Source organism: Hyla sarda, chromosome 1, assembly GCF_029499605.1.
Source record: "Hyla sarda isolate aHylSar1 chromosome 1, aHylSar1.hap1, whole genome shotgun sequence".
NCBI classification, from domain to species: domain Eukaryota; kingdom Metazoa; phylum Chordata; class Amphibia; order Anura; family Hylidae; genus Hyla; species Hyla sarda.
The window spans coordinates 238,026,218-238,051,810 of record NC_079189.1 but is presented as its reverse complement, the minus strand read 5'-3'; the positions used below and the strand labels follow the sequence as shown (position 1 = coordinate 238,051,810).

Here is a 25,593-nt window from a genome sequence, read left to right as displayed (position 1 = left end):
CTGGTGATACACCGACGGCTCTGCGGCGTCCCCGTCCCCAGGAAATAGAATGAGGTCAGCACTGCCGGACCGTGAGGCCTGTGCCGGACCAACGAGGGATCGTAGGTAGGTATGTATGAGTTTATTTTGTTTATTTTTGAGGCCTGGGCACGGGCATATATAAAAGTGTTCCACTATAGTTGTCCTTTAATTCTGCATGTTTATAGTATAACATTATAATTCCTAAGCTAAACGTGGTTCCCATTTTACATACTACTTTATACCACACAAAGTCTAATCTTTGAAAACAAGATTCCAAAATTCTTGAGATGTGAAATTTCTGTTCCTGTTCACAAGAAGTCTGAGAGCTTTAGCTTCTTTTTTAGACTGTTCAAAACTGGGTCTCCACAGTTTCCTCATACTGGTGTTAGATGAACGTTCAGGATGAAAGGAAAATGGTTTGGGGGCTGGACAAGACAAGTGTTTTAAATCCGCTTTCCACTGCTTTGTGTGCAAACCCTGTAAAAAAAAGTTGCCATTGGTAAACACTAAACAATATTAAAAGGAAACCTGTCATCTCTTTTAGGCTGCCCTACCACAAATCATTGGGATAGTCCTCAATGGATTCTCCCTGATCCACTTGCTATGATTCATAGATTCCCCCCTACACCCAAACTGAGAGATCTATCTATTAAAGCAGTACTCCAGTGGAAAACTTTTTTTTTTTTTTTATTTAAATCAACTGGTGCCAGAAAGTTAAACAGATTTGTAAATTACTTCTATTAAAAATTCTTAATCCTTCCAGTACTTATAAGCGGCTGTATACAACAGAGGAAATTCTTTTATTTTGGGATTTCTTTTCTGTCACGACCACAGTGCCCTCTGCTGACACCTCTATCCATTTTAGAAACTGCCCAGAGCAGCATATAATTGCTATGGGGATTTTCTCCTGCTCTGGACAGTTCCTGACATGGACAGAGGTGTCAGCATAGAGCACTGTGGTCGTGACAGAAAAGAAATCCAAAAAGAAAAGAATTTCATCTGTAGTATACAGCCACAAATAAGTACTGGAATTAAGATTTTTTTTTTATTTTTTATAGAAGTAATTTACAAATCTAGTACAAAAAATATGGGGCTCAGGGTCACAGATATTTAACCAATAAACAGTTTATTAAAAGTAAATTATATACAATAACATAATATAAAAATATGACCTGCAACTCACAGGACCTTGTGAGTCATCTGGGTCACCTCTTAATCAATAAAATACTATTCTGATCATTGGAAATGTATAAAATATATAAAAGATAGAAGACTGACATAACATGTGACCATACATCTAATAGAACTAGTCCAAGTATTTCAAATAGCAAGTTCTGTTACTGTCTCTTAGTGCAAAAAATTACTCGGCTATACAAGCAGACTTGAGGATAGTACATCATTAGTATCCTCAGAGGTATATAAGCAATGTATGCAGTACGTTCGATTGCAATGTTGCTCACCAATCCTAGGATGTTGGATATAGGTGTGTAAAATGTACCTTCCTGTAATGCTGCTCTTAACCCCTTAAGGACACAGGACGTAAATGTACGTCCTGGTGCGGTGGTACTTAACGCACAAGGACATACATTTACGTCCTGTGTATAACCGCGGGCATCGGAGCGATGCCCGTGTCATGCGCGGCTGATCCCGACTGCTGATCACAGCCAGGGACCCGCCGGCAATGTCAGACGCCCGCGATCTCGCGGGCGTCCGCCATGAACCCCTCAGATGCCGGGATCAATACAGATCCCGGCATCTGCGGCAGTACGCGATTTCAATGAATGATCGGATCGCCCGCAGCGCTGATTTGTCAATCAAGCACGGGCAGGCGCACGAAACATACACAAGGATGCTGCCAAGTGTACCAGCTTCCTTTACTGCTAGTCCACCGAGCCAAAGCCCACTGTACCCAGCACTGCGATTCTGTGAGATGGCCGAGTGTCCAGCACCGCTTGCTCCCGCCACTATTGAGGATCCAGGACACTTGTCCCGGATCCCCAGGCAGACAGCTCTTCCTTCTGCTATATATATGCAGAAGGCGTCCTCTCTGTTTGAGCCGTATCTGCGGTAGTGATGAGCGGCATATGCCATTTTCGAATTCGCGATATTTCGTGAATATGAGGACGAATATTCGGCCCACATTCGTGAACTTCGAATATTCGTTATATTCGTGACTTTTTTTGAATTGCAAAATTTCGCTATTGCGAATGCGAAATGAATAGCGAAATTTCGCTCGTCTGCGCATGCGCACTATAACATCATGCGAGGGACGTTGCTAGGGATGTTGCTAAGCTCTGACAACTGTGCTTGCAGAACTCTCATTGGCTCACAGGCATAAGTAGGGCGGAATTTCCACGAATATTCGAATTGCGAATATTCGTATTGCGAATATTCGCAATGCGAATATTCGCATGCATAAACCTTTCGCCTCACAGTCTCATCCCTGGGTCTTTAATGAAATGATACAAGCATTGCATTTATCAGTCGAAGGAGATCCCTACAATGTGCTCAGTTTTTAAAACAGTTTGAAAAAAAGACGAATATTCGTAATAGCGAATTTTAATCGCAAAATTCATAATATTCGCGAATTCGCGAATATGGGATATTCGCAACGAATATTGGAATTGCGAATATTCGTGAGCAACACTAATCTGCGGCCTACACAGAGAGAATACGTGACCTCCGCCCCCACGGACCACACAGTGCAGGTGCCAATGACGTCACTCATCGGCCCCTGCACTGTGGAGGAAGGAAGACGCAAGTCCCTACTGCGCTCCGGAGGTGAAGATCCCTGCGTGGGATATCAGGTGAGCATAATTATTATTTTTTTCAACCTGGGAAGGAAGGAGGGGGGGGGGGGGGTGAAACTCTGCTGCCTACACCTACTGGGGGGTGGGCAAAAAACTTTGCTGCTTAAACCTACTCTGGGGAGGATCCTGCTGCCTACACCTACTGTGGGAGGACCCTGCTGCCTACACCTACTGTGTGGGGACTCTGCTGCCTATACCTACTCTGGGGAGGATCCTGCTGCCTACACCTAATGTTGGGGGGACCCTGTTGCCTACACCTTAACTACCTGGGGGCACTACCTCCTGGGGAAATTACCTACCTGTAACTTCCATAAGAAGTTCACCTTATTTTCTGTCCACTAACACCAAATACTCTGAGACTAGACTCTGTATCTGCCACTGGGTAAAGGGGGGTGCTGGCTATCTACTTGACTAACTACCTGGCTACCCAACTTTATACCTATATGCCGAACTACTTACCTACATACCTGGCTATCTATCTACATACCTGGCTGCCTAACTACCTATCTACATATCTTGCTACCTACCTAAATACCTGGCTGCCTAACTTTGTACTTGCCTGGCCTACATACATGGCTGCCTAACTAGCTAGCTAGCAACCTTCCTTCTTATCTAGCTAGTCACCTACCTACATATCTGGCTTCCTGATCTACCTACTTAGTTACCTGCTACTTACCTACCTGCCCTTTTACTGTGCAGGATACCAAGGAGGGCATTATTAAAGTTTGTGGGTCTATAGATGGGAAGATTGTGTAGAGGTGGGGAGAGCATGTGAAAAATGCAGAGTCTAACATGTTTGTCCTGCAGATGTTAAGAGATCAACATGGCGGAGAAGAAAAGGAAAGAGGATGCTGACGATCAGAAAATACGTAATTGTGAGTCCCTAGATGTAACTGTAATCACTTCTATGGTGTACAGATCCTGTGTACAGCTGATATCTACCATCATATGGTCCTGTATATATTAACATATTGTATACAGATCTCTGAACAGCTGGTATCTCCGCTATATGGGCACTGTATATAATCACTTATATAGTATACAGATCCTCTATAGTATACTGGTCTGTTTTTAACGCTTACCCATTCACCGTACGGGATCATTAACATTATATTTTGATTGTATGGTCAGTGAGGCATGTGGCAATACCCCATATGTTTATTAATTACATTTTTTATCCTTAAATTTTTTTGTGATAAAAATGGGAAAAAGGGGCCATTTACATTTTTATTGGGGAAGGGGCTTTTCACATAATTTTTTTATTTTTTTTTTCTATTTTTCAGGGGGGGGGGGCGGGGGGCCAGATATAGTATCTTGCCAGGGGCACAAGGGGTGCTAGGTACGCCTCTGGTAGCCAATTACCATGGAGATGCACGTTTCAGAATTGTATACAAAAAAAAGTTGGGCATTTTTAATTAAGGCTATTTGTATAATAAAATGTGGTTGCAAGAGGTGATTGTAGTATTTATAGTCTATAGGTTTAGAGTATACTTTGGTGGCCTTCTTTAAATAAATGTCTAGGAGTGGTCACAAAATGCAGTATGTTAATCATTATCTACCTATAGGTCATACTATGTCAGCTGTTTATGTTCTTCAGTGTTACATGGCTTTTTGCTGTGCTATATTAGGTCACAGTCTTACTCATGCTGCATAGATTTATAGATGTCTAAGGCTGGATCTATTAGATATTAATTTTCAACTGATTGAAAAAGAATGGTTCATGGATTTGCTGACTTCAATGGTTTTCCATTAGATTTCAGTTTTTTTTACAGAATAGAATGGTGTTAACCCAGGAGAAACATGATGGAACAAGGGTAACTAACCAACTAATAGCATATGAAGCCTTTTTAAAATCAACAGACATGTTAACAAAAAGGGAACGTGGAAGTACTGAAAACACAGTCCAATCTAAAGTCAGGATGTTACAGAATGAGAAAAGCTTGATAGATTGATGTATAGTTTTTTTTTTTCTTGGGAAAGCTCCAGGATAACTTTTCATTTATTTATGTAAATCTATTCAAATTTTGGGCAATGTAGTCATGCGGGGGGTTCTACTTAGTGACTTACAGCTATCATTGTGCATATAGCAAGATGTCAATCACTAGGACTGCCCACAGGATGATCAGAGGTTCACATGAATAAATTAACCATTATCATTTTCCCACAACACTATATATCAATATCAATCTGCTCCTGCCCTATAACATGCTTCCAGCTGATTGGACTGCATTTACATTGTAACAGATTACTTTTAAGATAAAAGGTATGGACATGAATGCCATTGTTAGCATAGCCTTAGGTAGTCAGAAATTCACCTCCTTTCTCACCCTCATCAGAGGCTCAAGCTACTACTCTTTCCTTCCGCTATTCTTTACGATGCAATTCTGCTCGTTGACATTTTCTACAGACTAGAAACTAATAGTCATCAAATGCAATGCACTGTATAGAGAGGAAATGGCAACATAATCATAAATTACATTAAACCAAACAACCAAAAATGTGTTGTTTTTTTCTTGACCTTTATCGTTATGGAGGCCTATGGGTTTGTTTACATGGGAAATGTACCTGGCACATCCAAACAGACACTACATACCAAGTATGGATTCTGCCTTACCTTTTGCTGGAGTCTTATGTTATCCCACACTCTTTTGCATACCATGCACTCAAAAGCATCAATATAATTGTCCTGTGTTACATCTTGCACACCCCATGTTCTATCTTTGATCGCGTGAATCAAGTGATTGTTGCTGATATGACCTTGCACTTTCCACTCTAAATACTCCATATACAAACCGTCATTCCTGTCCAGAAGGTTGATGTATTGTGCAAGTTCTCGAGGATGAGCATATTTGCCTACAATTATAACACTTTTATTGCTGGGAAGCCAGTCTTCAATATTAGTGGCACCATAATATATGGGAACACATCCCAGCTTCAATGGCCTCCACAATTTCTCAGTTATGTAATCCTCACAAACTGCATTTTCAAATGCAAGGATAAACTTATACTGAGCAAGAATGTGATAAAATTGGGTGTCGTCCATAAATGATGGGTTATTGACTTGAGGAGGCAAGTCTCGATTATGTAAGCATTCTCCATAGGAATCTACAGGGATATATTTCATTAGTTCTTGTACGTAAGTGTCCCGATCTGATGGAGGATCACAGTCTGACTGCACATAGACTACAGGAGCAAGTTTCCTTCTCAGAACATTCTTCTTTTGTAGAGACACAAAGTACTCAAGTGAGGTAAGGGTCTGAAGATCCTCCAAATACTGGCTTGTCAAAGGCAAATGGGAATGTTGGCTAAATGTAGATGTGTGGTTAAACAAAGTTATGGTTGGTCCGTGGAACAGTTTATAGTTGTTTTTTGGAGACTCTTCATGAAACAAAGCCCATTCATGGTATGGTTTCCTTGGCAATGGCAAGCTATCGGTGTGGAAATCTGTGCCTAAAAATGGTAAAAGCATACATTTGATTTTGTCTGCTTCTGCAATCCATTACTGAACAATCCTATAAAAAAAAGACTGTAACCCCACATATACAAATAGCTTTTTATGTAAAAGGAATATTCTAGTTTAACCAAGCATTTATATATTTGGAGATAATAGTCATGAAGAACATTGGGTGCGCTATGTCTTAAACAATTGTGTTTTGAATTAAACAGATTTTGGTGCTCAATAAAACAATAGAAAAAGATCAAACAACAGTAGAAAGCAGAGTTAAAAATCTGTCATTCTACATGGGACAACTGTTTCCTGCAAGTGATTACTACTATAATCTTCAATGTTCTTCTTTATGCTGCACTGGTGACTGGTACCAATTGGTGTTAACTATTTAAACATCTCTGCTTGCAGGCAGTGAATGGAAATATTCTTGTTAACAACCAGATGTTGAAAACCTGTCCTGATCATGTCTCGATGACAAAGGTGCAAGGCTCCTTACAGTAACAAGCCGCAAACCAAATTGTCGTCAGCAAAGGTTTTTTAGCCTCTTAATTAAACTGGAAAATGCCTAAACACAAATGACCAACAACATTATATTATTATAAGATGTAATATGAAGAGAATTTTCATACCATAAAACAGAATAGCTTTTGTCATGGGATTCTGAAGATATGTTCTGTTTATCGTAAAAAAGCAGGTCTCTCTTCCACATTGCCCTAGCCGTCCATTCTCACCAGTCAATGGTGACCACCAAAGCATGATGGGGTACTTGCCCACTCCATGTTCTAGTTTTCTGTAGAAGATGGATTCATGTAATCCCTTCAGTAATGAGCTGGATTGTTTCTGTTGGTCAGCATCTTGTACAAGTGAGCTCACTTTCTGCTTTTCAAAATTACCCAGTTCGACTATCACCTTTGGAAAAAGAAATCTGTGAACGTTTCACATATTGTTACTGCAAACAGGTAATGGGGAGGGGGATTTGGGGTGACATTGGGGTTGTCAGCTGTCGGCACTCCACAGATCAGCTATTGATAGCCTATCCTGCGGACAGGTCATTAATATATGTAACAGGAAAACACCTTAAAGAGTATGTGTCACCAAACTAAACTTTTAATATATTGTTCCTTGTGTAATTATAAGACACTATTAACTTGCTGATAAAATTCTCAACCTTAATATGTGTTTACTGTGATCGAAAAAAAATGGCCACTAGGTGGCTCTGTTCTGTTCCCTGCACAATTCAAACAGTTAGTTTGGTCTCCTTGGTCTCTTGGCAAGGCAGGAAACCAAACTCAGGAAGTGCGTGTGGGGCATGGCGAGGCACAGTTCTTGAAGGCTTCAGTGACTTTGCGACTGGTGGGGAACGCCTACGTTCTCCTGCCAGGAGCTCACATAATGTGAGCAAGGGAAAAGGTATGATACAGAGCTTTTTAAAGAATGGAAAAATTGTTTAAGGGCAGGAGGCATGTAAGAAGTAGTTAGGAAATATAATCTGGGTTAGTTTAGAAAATATGGTTTGATTACAGGTACACTTTAAACTTCCCTAGCTTTAGAAATGTTTATTATTTGTTGGGCTACCAAAATAGTATTTTAAATGAATGTATCCATGCTACAGTCTGCTGCAAAGCTGGTGCTTGGGAGCACTGGTGTGCATAGAAAACTTTGTAGAGAATAAAAAAGTTAAACTATCTTTGCTGCACCTCCCTTTCCAGGATTGTGGACATGGTGTTCCTGACACTCAGACCCTCAACCAATCACAAAGTAATGTAATATCGTAGTGATATGCCATCATTTTGTGTAAGGAGAATGACCTTTTATAAAACGAACCAAGCATATGTGACTATAACAAAAGTACATAAAGTCATAAAAGGAAAAAGGAATCCCAAAAACATTACAGGCTAAACCTCTTAGTTTTATTAGGTCTCTGGAAACTGATTACATATTTTGTAAAATAATAAAAACAGAATATTTTTTCTTACCTGGAGTGTTACCAAGAGAAAGATGAAAGCTATGATAAGGCATGAGACCCAAAATCTGACTCCCCAGATTCTAATCATTTTTTACTCCTCACCATGCTCACAGAATAGTCTTCAAAGAGAGGCTTATGGGAAAGTGTAGTTATATACCGCTGACTGCACATTGTACAGCTCTGAAAGATCTTACACAGGGTCTGAAAAACAAAAATACAATTGGCTTACCAGTACAGTTTGTGATGGATTCTTGTCCCAATAAGCTCCTTTTTGTAATATTAATGTCATCATAATGTTTTGAAACAGCTGACTTACATATAATGCTAAAATCTTAAGTATATACAATTTCAATAGAATTTCTAAAATGCTGGTGAGTCTACCTCATTTATAGACAATGCATTTCTCACTTAACTTACCTATGCACATTGAGGGGCAAACATATGCCACAATGATAAGGTGGGTCAGTGTGTGGCCATACAGGTACCACAAACGTGAGTGTGCTTTTCACTTCTCTTATTTCTCCATGTCGGGCTTATTTTCATTTAATTTCATAATCCCAAAAAAAGATTTTGAAAACCGAAAAAAATATATATAAGATGTTTACTGGCACTAGAAACACTCCCTACACTGCAGCTATTAGTCAAATAAGAATGGAGCCTTGTTCACAATCAATACAAACGACCTAATTAAAGAGAATAGACTTAACACTGTATATAAGGGAAACATATCAATAATGCAGATATATCAATACACATCTCATACCTTTTTTCTGCATTAATAGTAGATCTGTTTAACCAGCCATTACCAGAGGGTATCGGGAAAAGACAGTACTAAAAAACAAAAGTGAAAGTGTAACTTACTTCAAATTATATACTTTCCCAAAGATTCATATGTTTTACAAAGTTGCACAGCAAACATAAGGTTAAAGTTTCTTGCAAGTACCTCTTTCACTAGTCCATCAAGTTCCGGCCTAGGATCCTCTTGGTTTGCAGGCAATACATCACTGATAATCTACAAAAGTGGGAGAAGCTGCCCCAGCCGGTGGCGTTCACAACCGGAGTATACACACACAATCACAGAGTCACAATGCATTTGTAACGACACTGCTGCATGGTCAGACCAGTAGGTTTTTTGTTCTGGCAGTGGCCAGTATAAAGAGCCAATTATTAAAATGGAAAAAGGTATCAGATGAGTATTGTCTATTTTCTTTAAATAGGATTTTGAATACCTATTTTACCATAAAATATAAAAGCATAGGTCTATATGTGGCAAGCAATATGCTTAGAAAGCCCCAGAATTCTGGTGGGCCCTGTACTGTGTTGGGAAAGGGCCACAGATTGAGGTGCACTGGTTGCAGCAAGGAATTAAAGGGGTACTCCAACCCTAGACATCTTATCTGATCACGGGGTTCCCGCCACTGGGGACCACCGGGATCTCGGCTGCAGCACCCTGCTGTCATTACTACACAGAGCAAACTCGCTCTGTGTGTAATGACGGGCAATACAGGAGCCATAGCATCGTGACCTCATGGCTCTGCCCCCTCGTGACATCACCGCCCGCCCCCTTAATACAAGTCTATGGGAGGGGGCACCCCCTCCTATAAACTTGCATTAAGGGGGTGGGCTGTGATGTCACGAGGGGCGGAGCCATGACATGTAATCAGACATCTTATCCCCTATCCTTTGCATAGGGGATAAGATGTCTAGGGGCGGAGTACCCCTTTAACTGGCAGCTTTTCTTGGCCTATGCTGCTGATCTTCTCATCTCTCTTTTAGTGTTCCCCCTAGTGTTACCTTGACCTTGTTATGGACCACTAAGAGGAATCTCTGCACCCCCCACCCACACCACAAACACAATAAATGTTTATATATATAACAATTATGGCATAAAAAGACCACTTGGCCCATATAGTTTGCCCTCCCATTTCATTATTTTTTTTTAATCTTAGCATAGTTATACAATATGGGGGAAATGTATCAAAACCTGTGCAGATGAAAAGTTGAAATGGCCTCTCAAAAATGAAATGGCCTCTTAAAAATGCTTATTCCAGTTGCATAATGTCGCATGTAGGCATAAAAATAAATCAACCAGGCTTACAAAAAGGTCTTTGGCTTGCACTTTTAAAAAGTCACACAAAAATTGCGACTTTTTGTGTAGAAAAGTCCAAAAGGAGAAGAGGAAACATACAAAATGGTGTTCAGAAGTGATTTTTTTTTTTTTTGCTTATGTGTGCCAAATTTAACCCCCTCCCCCCACATATCTGCTGGAAGTTTATTCCAAACATCTGCTACACATTAAGTTGTTTCTAATGTTATTGACCAAAATCTACCTGTGTGAAGTTGGCACCCCATGTTCGCAAAAAATTTATAAAAATACACCATTCGTTTGTTATGATTTGTGCCACAAAAATGAGTGTTTGTGCCATTTTGGTTCCTGAGATATTGCCCACATTCTACCCCATGTTGTTTAATTTTAAAAACAAATACACCATTTCTTTGTGCTGGTTTGTGCCACAAAAATGAACATTTGCGTCATTACCCACTGGGGGGACATTTTGTGAACATGGGGTGCCAACTTCACACAGGTAGATTTTGGTCAATAACATCAAAAACAACTGAAAGTGTAGCAGATGCTTGGAACAAAGCTAGTAATACTCTCCCTGCCTACGAGCACATCCGCCCTAAACGGCGGATCGAGAACCACGGTGCCGGTCTCTTCCTGAGCTTAAGTGCAGTGGGCATAAAACCCAATAATAATATATATGTCTGTCACAGGCCAGAACAATAACAGGAAAACTAACTACCAAACAACCAGATATACCAGACAGAACATAAAAATACCAACAGGGCAGAATATAGTGTACTAACAAACTGTTCAGAAACTGGAATCCAGATAAACTACAAATATGAATAAATGAACTAGACAAGGTATAGAATGAGTTAACAGCAGAAACCAGCAAATGCAGGGGATGAACAGAAGAACTAAATGCTAAACACTAAACTGATCAGGAGCAAACGACAGTGTTCACACTGGGACACAGAACAGAAATAAACAGGACACTCCTCTCCACAAAAGGAGTAAACAGCATAACAACTCCAAATAGGCTTATAGCTAGAGGGAACACTCCACCAGGTGATAAGAATACTGGCCTAGAAGGAGACAGTAATATAATACATGGAACACTAGCATCAACGGATACTAGTTCAGAGGACACAGATCAGCAAGCAATCACAGAGGACACTATAGACAAATGGTAAAGCACAGAGGAAACACTAGATCAGTAATCATGTACTCTATGATCAGTGAATGTACAATAAACTCAAAAGATTAGCAATCATAAACTCTATAAAAACGGATACAAGAAAATCAAACTCCACAACATGGGACACAGGTTAGGATTCTGACAGTGTGAACACGGGCTAAGAAACAAGGTTAAATCAGAACAGACATACGATATCCTATAAACCGACAAATGTAACACAGACTAAAACACACAGGACTATTAACCATGGTTAACCCCTTAAGGACCGAGCGTTTTTTCATTTTTGCACTTTAGTTTTTTCCTCCCTACCTTTTAAAATTCATAACCCTTTCAATTTTGCACCTAAAAATCCATATGATGGCTTATTTTTTGCGCCACCAATTCTACTTTGTAATGACCTCAGTCATTTTACCCAAAAATCTACTGCAAAACCCCCAAAAAATCATTGTGCTACAAAACTGAAGAAAAAACACCATTTTGTAAATTTTGGGGGCTTCCGTTTCTACGCAGTATATTTTTTGGTAAAATGACATATTTTCTTTATTCTGTAGGTCCATACGATTAAAATGATATCCTACTTATATAGGTTTGATTTTGCCATACTTCTGGAAAAAATCATAACTACATGCAGGAAAATTAATTTGTTTAAAATTGTCATTTTCTGACCTCTATAACTTTTTTCTTTTTCCTTGTACGGGGCGGTTTGAGGGCTCATTTTTGTGCCATAGTCTGCAGTTTTTAGCGGTACCATGTTTGTATTGATCTGACTTTTTGATCGTTTTTTATTCATTTTTTCATAACATAAAAAGTGACCAAAAATATGCTATTTTGGACTTTGGAATTATTTTACACATACGCCATTCATCGTGCCGTTTAATTAATTATACATTTTTTTAGTTCGGACATTTACGCGCACGACATGTTTATTTTTATTATGGTTACATATTTTTTATATGGAATTTGGGAAAATGGTGGTGATTGAAACTTTTAATAAGGAAGGGGTTAATGGGTGTTTTTTAAACTTTTTATTCAACTTTTTTTATTTTTATTTTTTATACACTTTAGTTCCCTTAGGGGACTTTAAGGAGGAATCATTAGATTCCTCATACAGATCAATGTGGTTTCATAGAACCACATTGATTTGTGTGCTCTGCACTTGATTGATAAAGCCTGGTCCTGCCAGGCTTTATCATTCACAGCGCAGCAGCCGCCACGGAAGGAGAGGTAAGCTCTCAGAAGTGGATCGACCCCCCATGATCGCGCTGCAGGGGGGGGTGATCCACCCCACTGGACCACCAGGGATGGTTTAAATGTCCCTTTAGACGCTGCTGTCAACTTTGACAACAACAATCTAAAGGGTTAATAGCCGCCCGCATGTCGGCTGTTAACGCCAGCCCCCAGCTACAGGAATCAGCTGGGGGCCAGCGGGTATGATGCGGGCTTGAGTTGGGAGCCCGCATCATACATCGCTTGCCATTTCAGGATGAGCGGGCTCATCCTTAGACTGCAACGGGTTAAAAAATCTGAAATACTAAAATATAAATACAAGTAAAATGATTAAGCAGACATAGTTAGAATTGCACAAATTACCAGCACAGAGTGAAGCAGAGCTTGGATTTAAATAGCCCCACCTGAGTTCTCATTGGCTAAGAGCTTTAAACTATTCCCTAGCCAGGGAGAATGGCAAACTGCTCAGACAAAAACTAGAGTCTGAACAGAGCCCAAGACAGAAGAACACAATAACACAAAAACAGACATTACAATTTGTGCTGCTCTGAACTCAGAGGTATTGCGTGTTAGATTTGCTGATACCCCATCCAAGCAAGGATTAAAGGACAACTGCAGTGTTACACATTTATATATTCCCGTGCCCGGGCCTCAAAAATAAACAAAATAAACTCATACATACCTTCCTACAAGCCCCCGTTGGTCCAGCACAGGCCTCACGATCCCGCAGTGCTGACGTCTTTCCACTTCCTGGGGACGGGGATGCCGCAGAGCCGTCGGCGTATCACCGGCCGTAGCGATGTCCCGCCCCGGCCTGTGATAGGCTGAGCCCACTGTCATGTAAGGAGCTCTGGCTGGCTTCTTGCATGACAGTGGGCTCAGCCTATCACCGACCGGGGCGGGACATCGCTAGGGCCAGTGATACATTGACGGCTCTGCGGCGGCTTTCCGCTGCACCAATAATGCTCTTACAAGTAATCGGTCTATATCTGGGCTTACCAAACATCTTAGGGACTATCATCAGGGTGATCCATCTGGTTTTGAAGTAGTGGGCATTGAATGAGTGTTCCCATGTCGTAGGGGGGAGATTGGGGTAAAAAATTTAGGTCCAGAGAAGCTTTCTGGATTTTAACCCTTGACTCCCGTAATCCTAGAGGAATGAATACCAAAAACGATTTGATGTACATATATTAGTTTTTCTTCACATGCAACAATATGTACTGTGTACTCACCTGCTTCTTAAGTAATGAGGCAAAAGGGAAGGGAGGTGTATATGAGATGGAGACTCAGTCTAATGTGGGCTCTTCCTAGGAGACAGCATGTGGGCTGTAGGAAAGAGACAGAGCCTGCTGAGGAGTACACAGCCCGAGCTATGAGTGGCTCAAATTGAGTGACATGAATTGTGAGTAGAAGGTTGCAGGGGACACATGTTTAACCGGCTGAGGGAAGCTCAGCGGTTGTTAGTCAAGACAAGCTGATCTGTTTAGTCAGTGACCAGACGGTCTAGGATTTTGTTTTGTTCCTGCTTTTTGTTTATTTCTTTCCCTGCAACCTGTCTAATAAAACTGGCAAGGTGCCAGATTTGCATTATAAGCGTTTGTTTGCTGATTTATTGAGAAGAAACGCATCCTGTGGCGTGGTCCAGGACGATCCCAGAGCTAATCCCCAAGACGGATCGTCACATTTTGGTGGAGGATGTGGGCACGCCGTTGCTAAGGGCAACCTGTTGCCAAGGGCAACCAACAAGCGAGTTGGAGAGGAGCTGTTGCTAGGAGCAACCCCCTGCAAGATTGCAAGTCAGAGGAGCCCAGCAGAGGAATTCAAGCCCAGTTTGGTGTCTGTGGAGGAGCGTTGCTAGGGGCAACGGATCGAGAATTTTTTTCAAGAAAATGGGACAACATCGAAAGGCTGTTGCTGGGAGCAACCGACATGGGCCACAACCGGTGGTCGCCAAGACGAAGCCGAGGTCCCGTGAGTTGTCGGTGGGCGGAATCCCACTGTGGGTGGACTTGGATTGTTGCCAGACTGTATCCCGGATTATGCCAGAAATAATTCCATTTGTGAAGTCCCGCCCGGAGCCCGGTAAGACTGTTCAAATTACCTTTGATACATGTTTTGGGACAGTAAGCCATATGATGGAGGTATGTGCGGAACTTACAGTGGAAATTGTACTGGGCAGAGACTTTCCGTATTTCTGGCAGCTGTGGGATGCTGAGAGTGCACCTGAGAGTTCGCACACAAAGATTCCGGAAGGAGTGAGTACTGGGGGGGGGGGTCTCTACTGGACTGTGTGAATGGTGCTGTATATTGTGAACCCATGCAGGCTGATAACGTTTTTCTTGAAACACTTATGTTAATGTGTTCTGATGTAAAGAGTTCTATTCCCACCTCTCGCAGGACAAAAGAAAACCTGTGTGAGCTGGAAATAGAAGGTAAAAAGAAGATGGTTATGCTAGATCCAAAATGTGTAATAAGTCTGGTAAAGACCAGCTGCAGAAAGCCAGACCCCGCTATAGTGTCTATACAGGCCGGTATTTGGGGTTATAAAACAGTTAATGTGTGTATTTCTACTCCCTATGGTACCATAAGGCACAAGGTTGCAATAGAGCCTACCTTAGAGTATGAAGTAGTGCTGGGGAAGGATTTTCCATTTTTTCAGCAGTTGTGGGAAGATAGTCAGGTGACTAGAGCAGGAACACCTGATAGGCTCACAACACTTGGTTTTCACCACATAGCAGGGGACAGTAACTCAACAGAGGCTGAGGACGGGGAGTGTCAGCAGACCCTAGGTATATGTCAGGTGGGAGTGTGCCAGACCACTAGGGGAGCTGAAGAACAGTCCACGAGTCAAGTTAAAGTGGTGACAGGAATAGAAGCTACGGAGATGGCTGCGGAAAAACCAAAACTCCGGAAGAGCGTACCAGTGGAGCTGGGGGCTGCACTTACGGTCACAGACAGAGTCCTAAGTGAAGGAGACTGTGACAAGACAAAAGAAAAGTCTGTCAAGAAGCCGAGAGACAGTTCAGAGGACCTGATCAGGAATCTCCCTGACTCGCTGGTGCCAAGAGCCATTGAAGTTGTTGCTAGGGGCAACAAACTTACCACCAAGGGATTGCCGGTCCGACGGGAGTGTTTAGCGAGAGTCTCCAGAGTTGCCAACGTGGTGGGAGAGGAAGAGTGCCAGGTGTCAGTGGCAACTGTTGTTGATGATAATAATGAGGCACAAGTGGCCGCAACCCCGAAAAAGGGGGAGACTTCATCTAGAGATGGAGAAGAGCTGGGTCGAGTGTCTGACAGAGGACCAGAGGATGTCTCAAGGTCTAACAGCGAGAGTGAGGAGACCGCTGTCAGTAAAAGGTCTTGGAAAAGACGAGCTGACCTAGGAAAAAAAATGGAGCAGATCCAGAATCTGGAAGAAACCCTGCAGATGGTTTCTGTGAAGTTGTTGGAGAAAGAAAAAGAGGTACATCACTTGACAGAGGAGAAGGACAAATCACTTGCTGACTTTAAGAAAGAGCAAGAAGCGAGGCTTCAGCTGGAAAAAATAATGGAGCACCACAGAAGTGAGTTCGTGGCTCTGCAGGATGAACTGTCCCGCTCCCAGGGTCTTGTGACCAGCAAGGAAAGGGAAGTGCAGAGTCTGGCCAAGCGGATGTCATTCCAGGAAGAAGAAGTGAGTCTTCTACATGGTGCATATCAGGCTCTGCAGAGTGATCACAAGGCTATCCTGGTAGCCATGAAAAAAATAGAAAAAGAGAAGAATAAAATGAAGATGGAAGCTGAAGCTCTTGCCAGCAATCTGGAAAGTGTCTCTAAAGCTAAGAGACAACTTGAGGAGGAAGTCATGGTGAAGAATGCCCTTGCACATGCTCTTCAATCTGCTCGTCATGACAATGACTTGCTCCGTGAGCAGTATGAGGGGGCCCTGGAACATGTTGAGACTCTGCAACATGAAAACAAGAACTTGCAACAGGAGATCTCAGATTTATCTGAACAGATTGGTGAGAGTGGAAAATCTATCAATGAGATAGTGAAGTCCAAGAAACAGTTGCTGGACAGTGAGAAGATGATCTCCACAAAGCTCAAGAGTGAGCAGCTGAAATATATAAAGCTGGAAGATGACATGAAGATCTTAAAAGAGAGCCTGGAAGCGCAGAACGAAACGCGCAGAAGGTCCCACGTAGCTGCCTTGGTTTTGCTGGGAGCGCAACTCTACGAGCAGGTGGCTGTGCTGGCGGACAATGAACGATTGAGGAAACAATTGCTGTCTTCAGAAGATACTGTCAGGGACTTGACAGAGTTACTTGACAGTGAGAGGAGGAAGTCCGCTAAGCTCCAGTGTAAGCTGCGAAAATGTGAGAAAAAGGAAGAGGACCAGGAAGTCCTAAAGGAGAGCAGAGACCAAGATATGGCGGAATTGGCTCAAGAAAGGCTTCTGGGGCCGAAGTTACAGGATACAGTTATGCTTTCTCTGAATGCCAAAAAGTCCTCTAAAGTTAAGATTGAGGTGAAGTCCTGTAAGAAGTCCCCTGAAGCTTGGACTGAGCTGCAACCTGGTGGGAAATCCTCTGAAGTGGAGACTAAGGAGAAGAGAAGTGGAAAATCCTCTGAACCTGAGCAGACCAAAAATTCTGAAGGTAATGCTGAGGCAGAGAAATCCTCTGAAACAGAAGCCAAACTAGAGTCAACCTAAAAAGCTGTGAGTAAAGAGAATGGCACAACTGAAGCTACAGGTGAAGAGAAGAGTAAGCCTGAAGAAGCTGCAGTAGTAGAAGCTGATTCTACACAATAATCTGAAGGAGCCAAAGACTCTGAAGCCAAACCTGAGGAAGCTGGTGCCCCTGAAGAGAAAGCTGGAAGGGATGAGGTGAAACCATGTGAGAAATCCACTGAAGTCAAGACTGAGGTGAAACCAGGTGGGAAGTCCTCTAAAGTTGAAACTGAGATGGACCCGTGTCAGAGGTCCTCTGACGGTACAGAGAACAAGACAGTGGTTGGTGAAGCCACTGAGGCCGAAAGATTCTCTGAAGCAGAGGCAGAGGTCCGGCAAGCTAGAAGAAGACAAAAGGTTAGAAGCATCGGTCCTCTCACTCACTCATAATTTCAAGAACCCTGCCAACACCAGGGTGAAGAACCTGGTACTGGAGAGGTGTGACCGAGGGACTTGCAATTGGTGGTTGGTAAAAGTCCGGAAGAAAAAAGTCAAGGACTTCAGAGACTGTGGGACAAAAGTGGTCCAAGAGAAAGGAAAGGCAGATGGTTTCTGCCTTGCAAATACATGTGCTCCTTCCCGGTGGTCTGAGCAAAGGGGGGGGGGGGATATGTGGCAGTGTGGCAAGGAAAGGGTGTTTTTCCTTGGCTCACCCTGCAGAAGCTCTCACCTGCTTCTTAAGTAATGAGGCAAAAGGTAAGGGAGGTGTATATGTGATGGAGACTCAGTCTAATGTGGGCTCTTCCTAGGAGACAGCATGTGGGCTGTAGGGAAGAGACAGAGCCTGCTGAGGAGTACACAGCCCGAGCTATGAGTGGCTCAAATTGAGTAACATGAATTGTGAGTAGAAGGTTGCAGGGGACATATGTTTAACCGGCTGAGGGAAGCTCAGCGGTTGTTAGTCAAGACAAGCTGATCTGTTAAGTCAGTGACCAGACGGTCTAGGATTTTGTTTTGTTCCTGCTTTTTGTTTATTTCTTTCCCTGCAACCTGTCTAATAAAACTGGCAAGGTGCCAGATTTGCATTATAATCGTTTGTTTGCTGGTTTATTGAGAAGAAACGCATCCTGTGGCGTGGTCCAGGACGATCCCAGAGCTAATCCCCCAAGACGGATCGTCACAGTACATATACAATTATTTTTATGCTAACATCATCATTATTTATGTTTTGGCACCCCTTCCCCCATGATTCTTTGTTTCATTCTTTCATTTTTTCATTTATTCATTTTTTCATATGTGATAAGTGTCCCTCTTTAACTTTTGGTAGTCATACAAGACGGTGTTTTATTATATGGATTTACTGGGCTCTTTTTATTTTTTGGCAGATGGTTTCTGCCTTGCAAATACATGTGCTCCTTCCCGGTGGTCTGAGCAAAGGGGGGGGGGGATATGTGGCAGTGTGGCAAGGAAAGGGTGTATTTCCTTGGCTCACCCTGCAGAAGCTCTCACCTGCTTCTTAAGTAATGAGGCAAAAGGTAAGGGAGGTGTATATGTGATGGAGACTCAGTCTAATGTGGGCTCTTCCTAGGAGACAGCATGTGGGCTGTAGGGAAGAGACAGAGCCTGCTGAGGAGTACACAGCCCGAGCTATGAGTGGCTCAAATTGAGTAACATGAATTGTGAGTAGAAGGTTGCAGGGGACATATGTTTAACCGGCTGAGGGAAGCTCAGCGGTTGTTAGTCAAGACAAGCTGATCTGTTTAGTCAGTGACCAGACGGTCTAGGATTTTGTTTTGTTCCTGCTTTTTGTTTATTTCTTTACCTGCAACCTGTCTAATAAAACTGGCAAGGTGCCAGATTTGCATTATAATCGTTTGTTTGCTGGTTTATTGAGAAGAAACGCATCCTGTGGCGTGGTCCAGGACGATCCCAGAGCTAATCCCCCAAGACGGATCGTCACAGTACATATACAATTATTTTTATGCTAACATCATCATTATTTATGTTCTGGCACCCCTTCCCCCATGATTCTTTGTTTCATTCTTTCATTTTTTTCATTTATTCATTTTTTCATATGTGATAAGTGTCCCTCTTTAACTTTTGGTAGTCATACAAGACGATGTTTTATTATATGGATTTACTGGGCTCTTTTTATTTTTTGGCAATTCATTGACACTATTCATTTTGCACATGTTCTATTATCAAAGATTGTTTTATTTTTTTATTCATTTTTTGTTTTGGCTGCACCATTCCTTACAGTATACAGTAGGATATAAGTTGCAGTTCACATTTATGTTTTACTACAGATGAGCCTGTACGCTCACACTAACCATTTCTTTTATGAATCTGTTCCATGTTTTGTGGCTTTGTTCCATGTGAAGAATGGTTTGCATATGTCATGTTGCCTCCGGTTCCAGCTTCCGCTGGTTTCCGTTGGGCTCATTAGGAGATGAGACTACATAAGGGGCATATGCCCATGAATATTTTGCCACGACTAGGAGCCACGTTTGGCTCGAAATGCGTTGGTGTTTCTTGTTCTTTTATTCATCATGGATATCCTTTGTTTTTAACCAATGGAATAAAAGTGAAGTTCTAATCCACCTTTGTTTTTATGAGCAGCTGGAGGCTTCCGCTTTTTTGCCCCCTTTTGCAGTTACTTCCCGGAACACAGCCCGCTGTTTGCCTGCCTTGCTCTCCAAGTCCATACCTGTTCTTCAGTCATCTAACATCTTACAGTAGTAAACTGAATCTACTTTATACTTTTTTCTTTGTATGACTCCATATCAGCATGGATTTATGAGGATCGGTCCTGTCAAACTAACCTGATCAGCTTTAATGAGGAGGTGAGCTCCAGACTGGACCAGTGGGAATCGCTGGATGTCGTATATCTGGATTTTTCCAAAGCATTTGATACGGTGCCACATAAAAGATTGGTGCATAAAATGAGAATGCTTGGCCTGGGGGAAAATGTGTGCAAGTGGGTAAGTGGGTAAGTACCTGGCTCAGTGATAGGAAACAGAGGGTGGTTATTAATAGTACTTATTCTAATTGGGCGATTGTTACTAGTGGGGTAACACAGGAGTCAGTCTTGGGTCTTGTTCTATTTAATATATTCATTAATGACCTTGTAGAGGGGTTGAATAGTAAAGTAGCAATCTTTGCAGATGATACTAAACTCTGTAAAGCGGTAAACACTATAGAGGGGTGTGCACTGTTACAAATGGATCTGGATAGGTTGGAGGCTTGGGCTGGGAAGTGGCAGATGAGGTTCAACACTGATAAATGTAAGGTAATGCACATGGGGAAGAAAAATCCGTGCTGGAATTATGTATTAAATGGAAGAACTCTTGGGACGACTGACGTGGAAAAGGACTTAATAGTAAATTTTGCTGTAGTGACCAGTGTCAGGCAGATGCTGCCAAGGCAAATAAAATCCTGGGGTGCATCAATACGGGCATAGATGCCCACGACAAGGAAATAATTATACCGCTGTACAAATCCCTAGTCAGACCACACATAGAATACTGTGTACAGTACTGGGCACCAGTGTACAAGAAAGATATAGTGAAGCTGGAGAGGGTTCAAAGACGGGCAACCAGGGTAATACGGGGAATGGGAGGACTAAAATACCCAGAAAGATTATAAGAATTAGGGTTTAGAAAAAAGAAGAGTAATTGGCGACCTAATAACTATGTATAAATATATCGGCGGACCTTACAGAGATCTCTCCCATGATCTATTTATACCCAGGACTGTATCTATAACAAGGGGGCATCCTCTACGTTTAGAGGAAAGAAGATTTATACACCAGCACAGACGGGGGTTCTTTACTGTAAGAGCAGTGAGACTGTGGAATTCTCAGCCTGAGAAGGTGGTCATGGTTAACTTGGTAAAAACATTTAAAAGGGGTCTGGATGCATTTTTGGAGAATAATAACATGCTTTAAAGTAATTTAAATGTATAAGATATAAGGCTATACATCTACCCAAATTCAATAATACCTCACGGCAATAGAACAGAAAGTAAAGAAAGTGGTCCCTATATAGGACTGAGGTGCCTTATTAAAATATAATTTTAATAGTTAGTCACTAAAATATGTTAGACTTATCAAGTTATAGTGCTCAAATAGTGCAACGAAGCAAAAAGACAAGCAAATCAACACTTAAGAGCTACTAATTAGCATATGGCGGTCTTATATCGACCTAGTATCACAATCAAGACTGTAACAAACAGTAATTGTCAACATGCCACCATATCGTGACTGATACTTTAGAAACGGAAAAACTCCATTCAGATATTAGTTAGAGTTCAGATATAACTAGATAGAGTTAGTTAGAGTGGGACAAGGGACGCTAACTAATATCTGAATGGAGTTTTTCCGTTTCTAAAGTATCAGTCACGATATGGTGGCATGTTGACAATTACTGTTTGTTACAGTCTTGATTGTGATACTAGGTCGATATACGAGCGCCATATGCTAATTAGTAGCTCTTAAGTGTTGATATGCTTGTCTTTTTGCTTGGCTGAACTATTTGAGCACTATAACTTGATAAGTCTAACATATTTTAGCGACTAACTATTAAAAGTTATATTTTAACCCCTTAAGGACCGGGGTTTTTTCCGTTTTTGCATTTTCGTTTTTTTGCTCCTTGCCTTTAAAAAATCATAACTCTTTCAATTTTGCACCTAAAAATCCATATGATGGCTTATTTTTTGCGCCACCCATTCTACTTTGTAATGACGTCAGTCATTTTGCCCAAAAATCTACGGTGAAACGGAAAAAAAAATGATTGTGCGACAAAATTGAAGAAAAAAAAAAGCTGTTTTGTAACTTTTGGGGGCTTCTGTTTCTACGTAGTACATTTTTCGGTAAAAATGACACCTTATCTTTATTCTGTAGGTCCATACGATTAAAATGATACCCTACTTATATAGGTTTGATTTTGTTGGACTTCTGGAAAAAATCATAACTACATGCATTTTTTTGCGTGCACGCCATTGACCGAGCAGTTTAATTAATGATATATTTTTATAATTCGGACATTTCCGCACGCGGTGATACCATATATGTTTATTTTTATTTACACTGTGTTTTTTTTTTTTATTGGAAAAGGGGGGTGATTCAAACTTTTAATAGGGGAGGAGTTAAATGATCTTTATTCACTTTTTTTTTTCACTTTTTTTTGCAGTGTTATAGCTCCCATAGGGACCTATAACACTGCACACACTGATCTTCATCATTGATCACTGGTTTCTCATAAGAAACCAGTGATCAACGATTCTGCCGCATGACTGCTCATGCCTGGATCTCAGGCACTGAGCAGTCATTCGGCGATCGGACAGCGAGGAGGCAGGTAGGGGCCCTCCCGCTGTCCTGTAAGCTGTTCGGGATGCCGCGATTTCGCCACGGCTATCCCGAACAGCCCACTGAGCTAGCCGGCAACTTTCGCTTTCGCTTTTAGCCGCGCGGCTCAGCTCTGAGCGCACGGCTAAAGTGTTAATAGCACGCGGCACCGCGATCGGCGCTGCACGCTATTAGAGGCGGGTCCCGGCTTCACTATGACGCCCGGCCCGCTGTGATATGACGCGGGGTTACTGTGTAACCCAGCGTTATATCAGGAGAGCAGGACCAAGGATGTACCAGTACGTCCTTGTTCCTTAAGGGGTTAATAAGGCACCTCAGTCCTATATAGGGACCACTTTCCTTACTTTCAGAATAATAACATTACAGGTTATGGATTCTAGTCCCAGAAGGTTGATCCAGGAATTTTTTCTGATACCATATTTGGAGTCGGGAAGGAATTTTTACCTTGAGTATGAGGATTTTTTTTTTTTTTTGCATTCCTCTGGATCATCTCAGTAGGGATTCATTAGGGATATAGGTTGAACTTTATGGACTCTGGTCTTTTTTCAACCTTATAAACTATGTTACTAATATCTTGGAAACCAAGGCGGCACAAACACTCATTTTTGCGGCACAAACCAGCACAAACGAATTGTGTTTTTGTTTTTAAAATTTAACACCATGGGGTAAAAAGTAGGAGGAGTTTCAGCAAATTTTGCGCACAATACTTCGGAAACCAAAGCGGCAAACCCGTTCATTTTTTCAGTACAAACCAGCACAAACAAATGATGTATTTGTTTTTAAAATTTAACTACATGGGGTGGAAAGTGGGCAGGATTTCATAAAAATCTAACTCGCAATATCTCAGGAACTAAACCAGCACAGACGCTCATTTTTGTGGCACCAATCAACACAAACAAATGTAGTATATTTATGTTTGCGATCATGCCAACTTCACAGAGGTCCAAAATCTGACTGTTTGAGCAAAAAGCCATAATAGAATGTTAATGTAGCCTGCAATGTAGTCGTCAAAATACAGTAGTGAACAAAGAATTTGAGGAACTACTGAGCTACACCAGGTTGTGATCTGCAATCGTGCCCCTTATTCCCATATTATGTCAGGAGATGGGCAGGGGGCTTGATAAATATGACGTTGATCACCATTAGTCTGATCACAATTCTTACTAGAAATGTGGTATATCACCATTACACAATACACCCCAGTATGATCTGCTAGAAGTATTTGTATCAAAAATAACAGTGAACTTCTTTAATAGCAACAGTTACTGGACTATGATATAGTCACACATTAAAAAACATCATTCATAGACTCATCATGTAAACATAAGCAAAACACATCTGACACCCAAATATCCTCCATCAATGATACATCACAAGTTGTGATGTATCATTCACAACCTCTGTAAAAAGTCCTCTGGAGTGTCTAGACTCTGTAAACACAGTGATGACTAGAGCACGCATACTTCCATTACTAACCAGTCTTTCTGTAGCCTCTACTTCCTCTATGGCTCAGCACAGCTTGTTGTAAACTCTGGTTGGAAGCCTTCTGTCTCAGGCTGCAGACTAGTATTGTTTATACCAAGAGCCCCATTCACTCCCAGGAATCCATTGCACAGCTTGCTAGAAGCAGCCACAGCATCTGATATAGCAGTGAGAAGACAGGGGCTTGTGAAAGCCTGCACTGGATGAAACCTGGCTGTAACTGCAGACCTCCATCAGTCATGCCTGGCTCCTATTACAGTGGATTTCTAGCCTGAGCTTACACAGTACTCCATTTACTCTGAAGACCTATAAGTAGAAGCTGGGAAGGCAATGAATGGCAAAAGAAGTGTTGTTATGCAAAAGAGCCTATTTTAACTGTGCATATTACTCATCGGTACTGTTGAGCGAGTTTTAGCACTAGCATACATTGTAATACTTTGTCCTAAAACAAGAATTAATCATTTACACAGGAAGGGGTTAATCTGCAATTGGGAACCAGACAATTTCTGGAGCAGGGAAGTCATTATGCTATATCCTTTGATGAAGTTGTGTTTTGTGTGTATTTTTTTGTGTTTTTCTTTAGAGGCATACCAAAAGCATGACCTATACACCACACTTCTATACAACTTATGGGGGAATGTATTAAAACAGGTTGTATTCAGACAGTTTGTTTAACATGGTTTCTGTTTGGACTATTGTATGTCATGCACCAAAGTTCTCATTTTGTTGCACAACATATGTAACTTTGGCTATTATACCTTATACCTTCATGGAGTCAACACAGGCATTTTTTCTGTGCTTGGAGGGGGCAGGTGTTTGCGACATTTGAAGGCCAGTTACGTCAGTAAAATGTGAAAAAGTCGCACATAGTAAATGCATATCCATTGCAAAATTTCTAACCAAACACAACCATATTGAGGGGCATTTACTAATCTTTTACTATGTAGTCTGGTTTTTACCCTGTTTTTTTCTACTTCATTTTTGACTGTGCGACAAATTTACTAAATTGTTGCACGGCATTAATAAATTTGGCACACATAGGCAAAAGTGGGAAATTTACATCATGTAGTAGAAAAAATAGTCTGTTCCTTTTTCCTGCTGTCTGAATAGGTTTGGCTGCTGGTTTCCTTCTGGATCTTTTGTTTTTGAGTTTTTTTTTAGCTTTTTCACCACATCTAAATAATTCAATAACTACAGTGGTCCCTCAAGTTACAATATTAATTGGTTCCAGGAAAACCATTGTAAGTTGAAACCATTGTATGTTGAGACCATAACTCTATGGAAACGTGGTAATTGGTTCTAAAGGCACCAAAATGTCATCCAAAATAGGAAAAAGTGACAAAGAAAAATAAGTAGATAA

General features: G+C 41.5%; 1 protein-coding gene across 2 annotated transcripts; it reads right to left on the bottom strand.

Moving 5' to 3' along the window:
• Window positions 1–141: 141 nt before the first annotated feature.
• On the bottom strand, window positions 142–24,393 carry FUT10 (fucosyltransferase 10). 2 transcript variants are annotated; one of them, XM_056569283.1, is made up of 6 exons: window positions 24,228–24,393; window positions 9,009–9,076; window positions 8,256–8,446; window positions 6,909–7,188; window positions 5,446–6,281; window positions 142–498 (listed from the first exon to the last, which is right to left on the bottom strand). In XM_056569283.1, exons 3-6 carry the CDS (start codon window positions 8,331–8,333, stop codon window positions 274–276), a joined length of 1,419 nt encoding a protein of 472 aa, XP_056425258.1. In that variant the 5' UTR covers window positions 8,334–8,446; window positions 9,009–9,076; window positions 24,228–24,393; the 3' UTR covers window positions 142–273. The 2 variants fall into 2 exon arrangements, with proteins under 2 accessions (XP_056425258.1, XP_056425262.1); XM_056569287.1 differs by lacking the exon at window positions 24,228–24,393 and adding an exon at window positions 9,189–9,740.
• Between the last annotated feature and the right edge of the window lie 1,200 nt (window positions 24,394–25,593).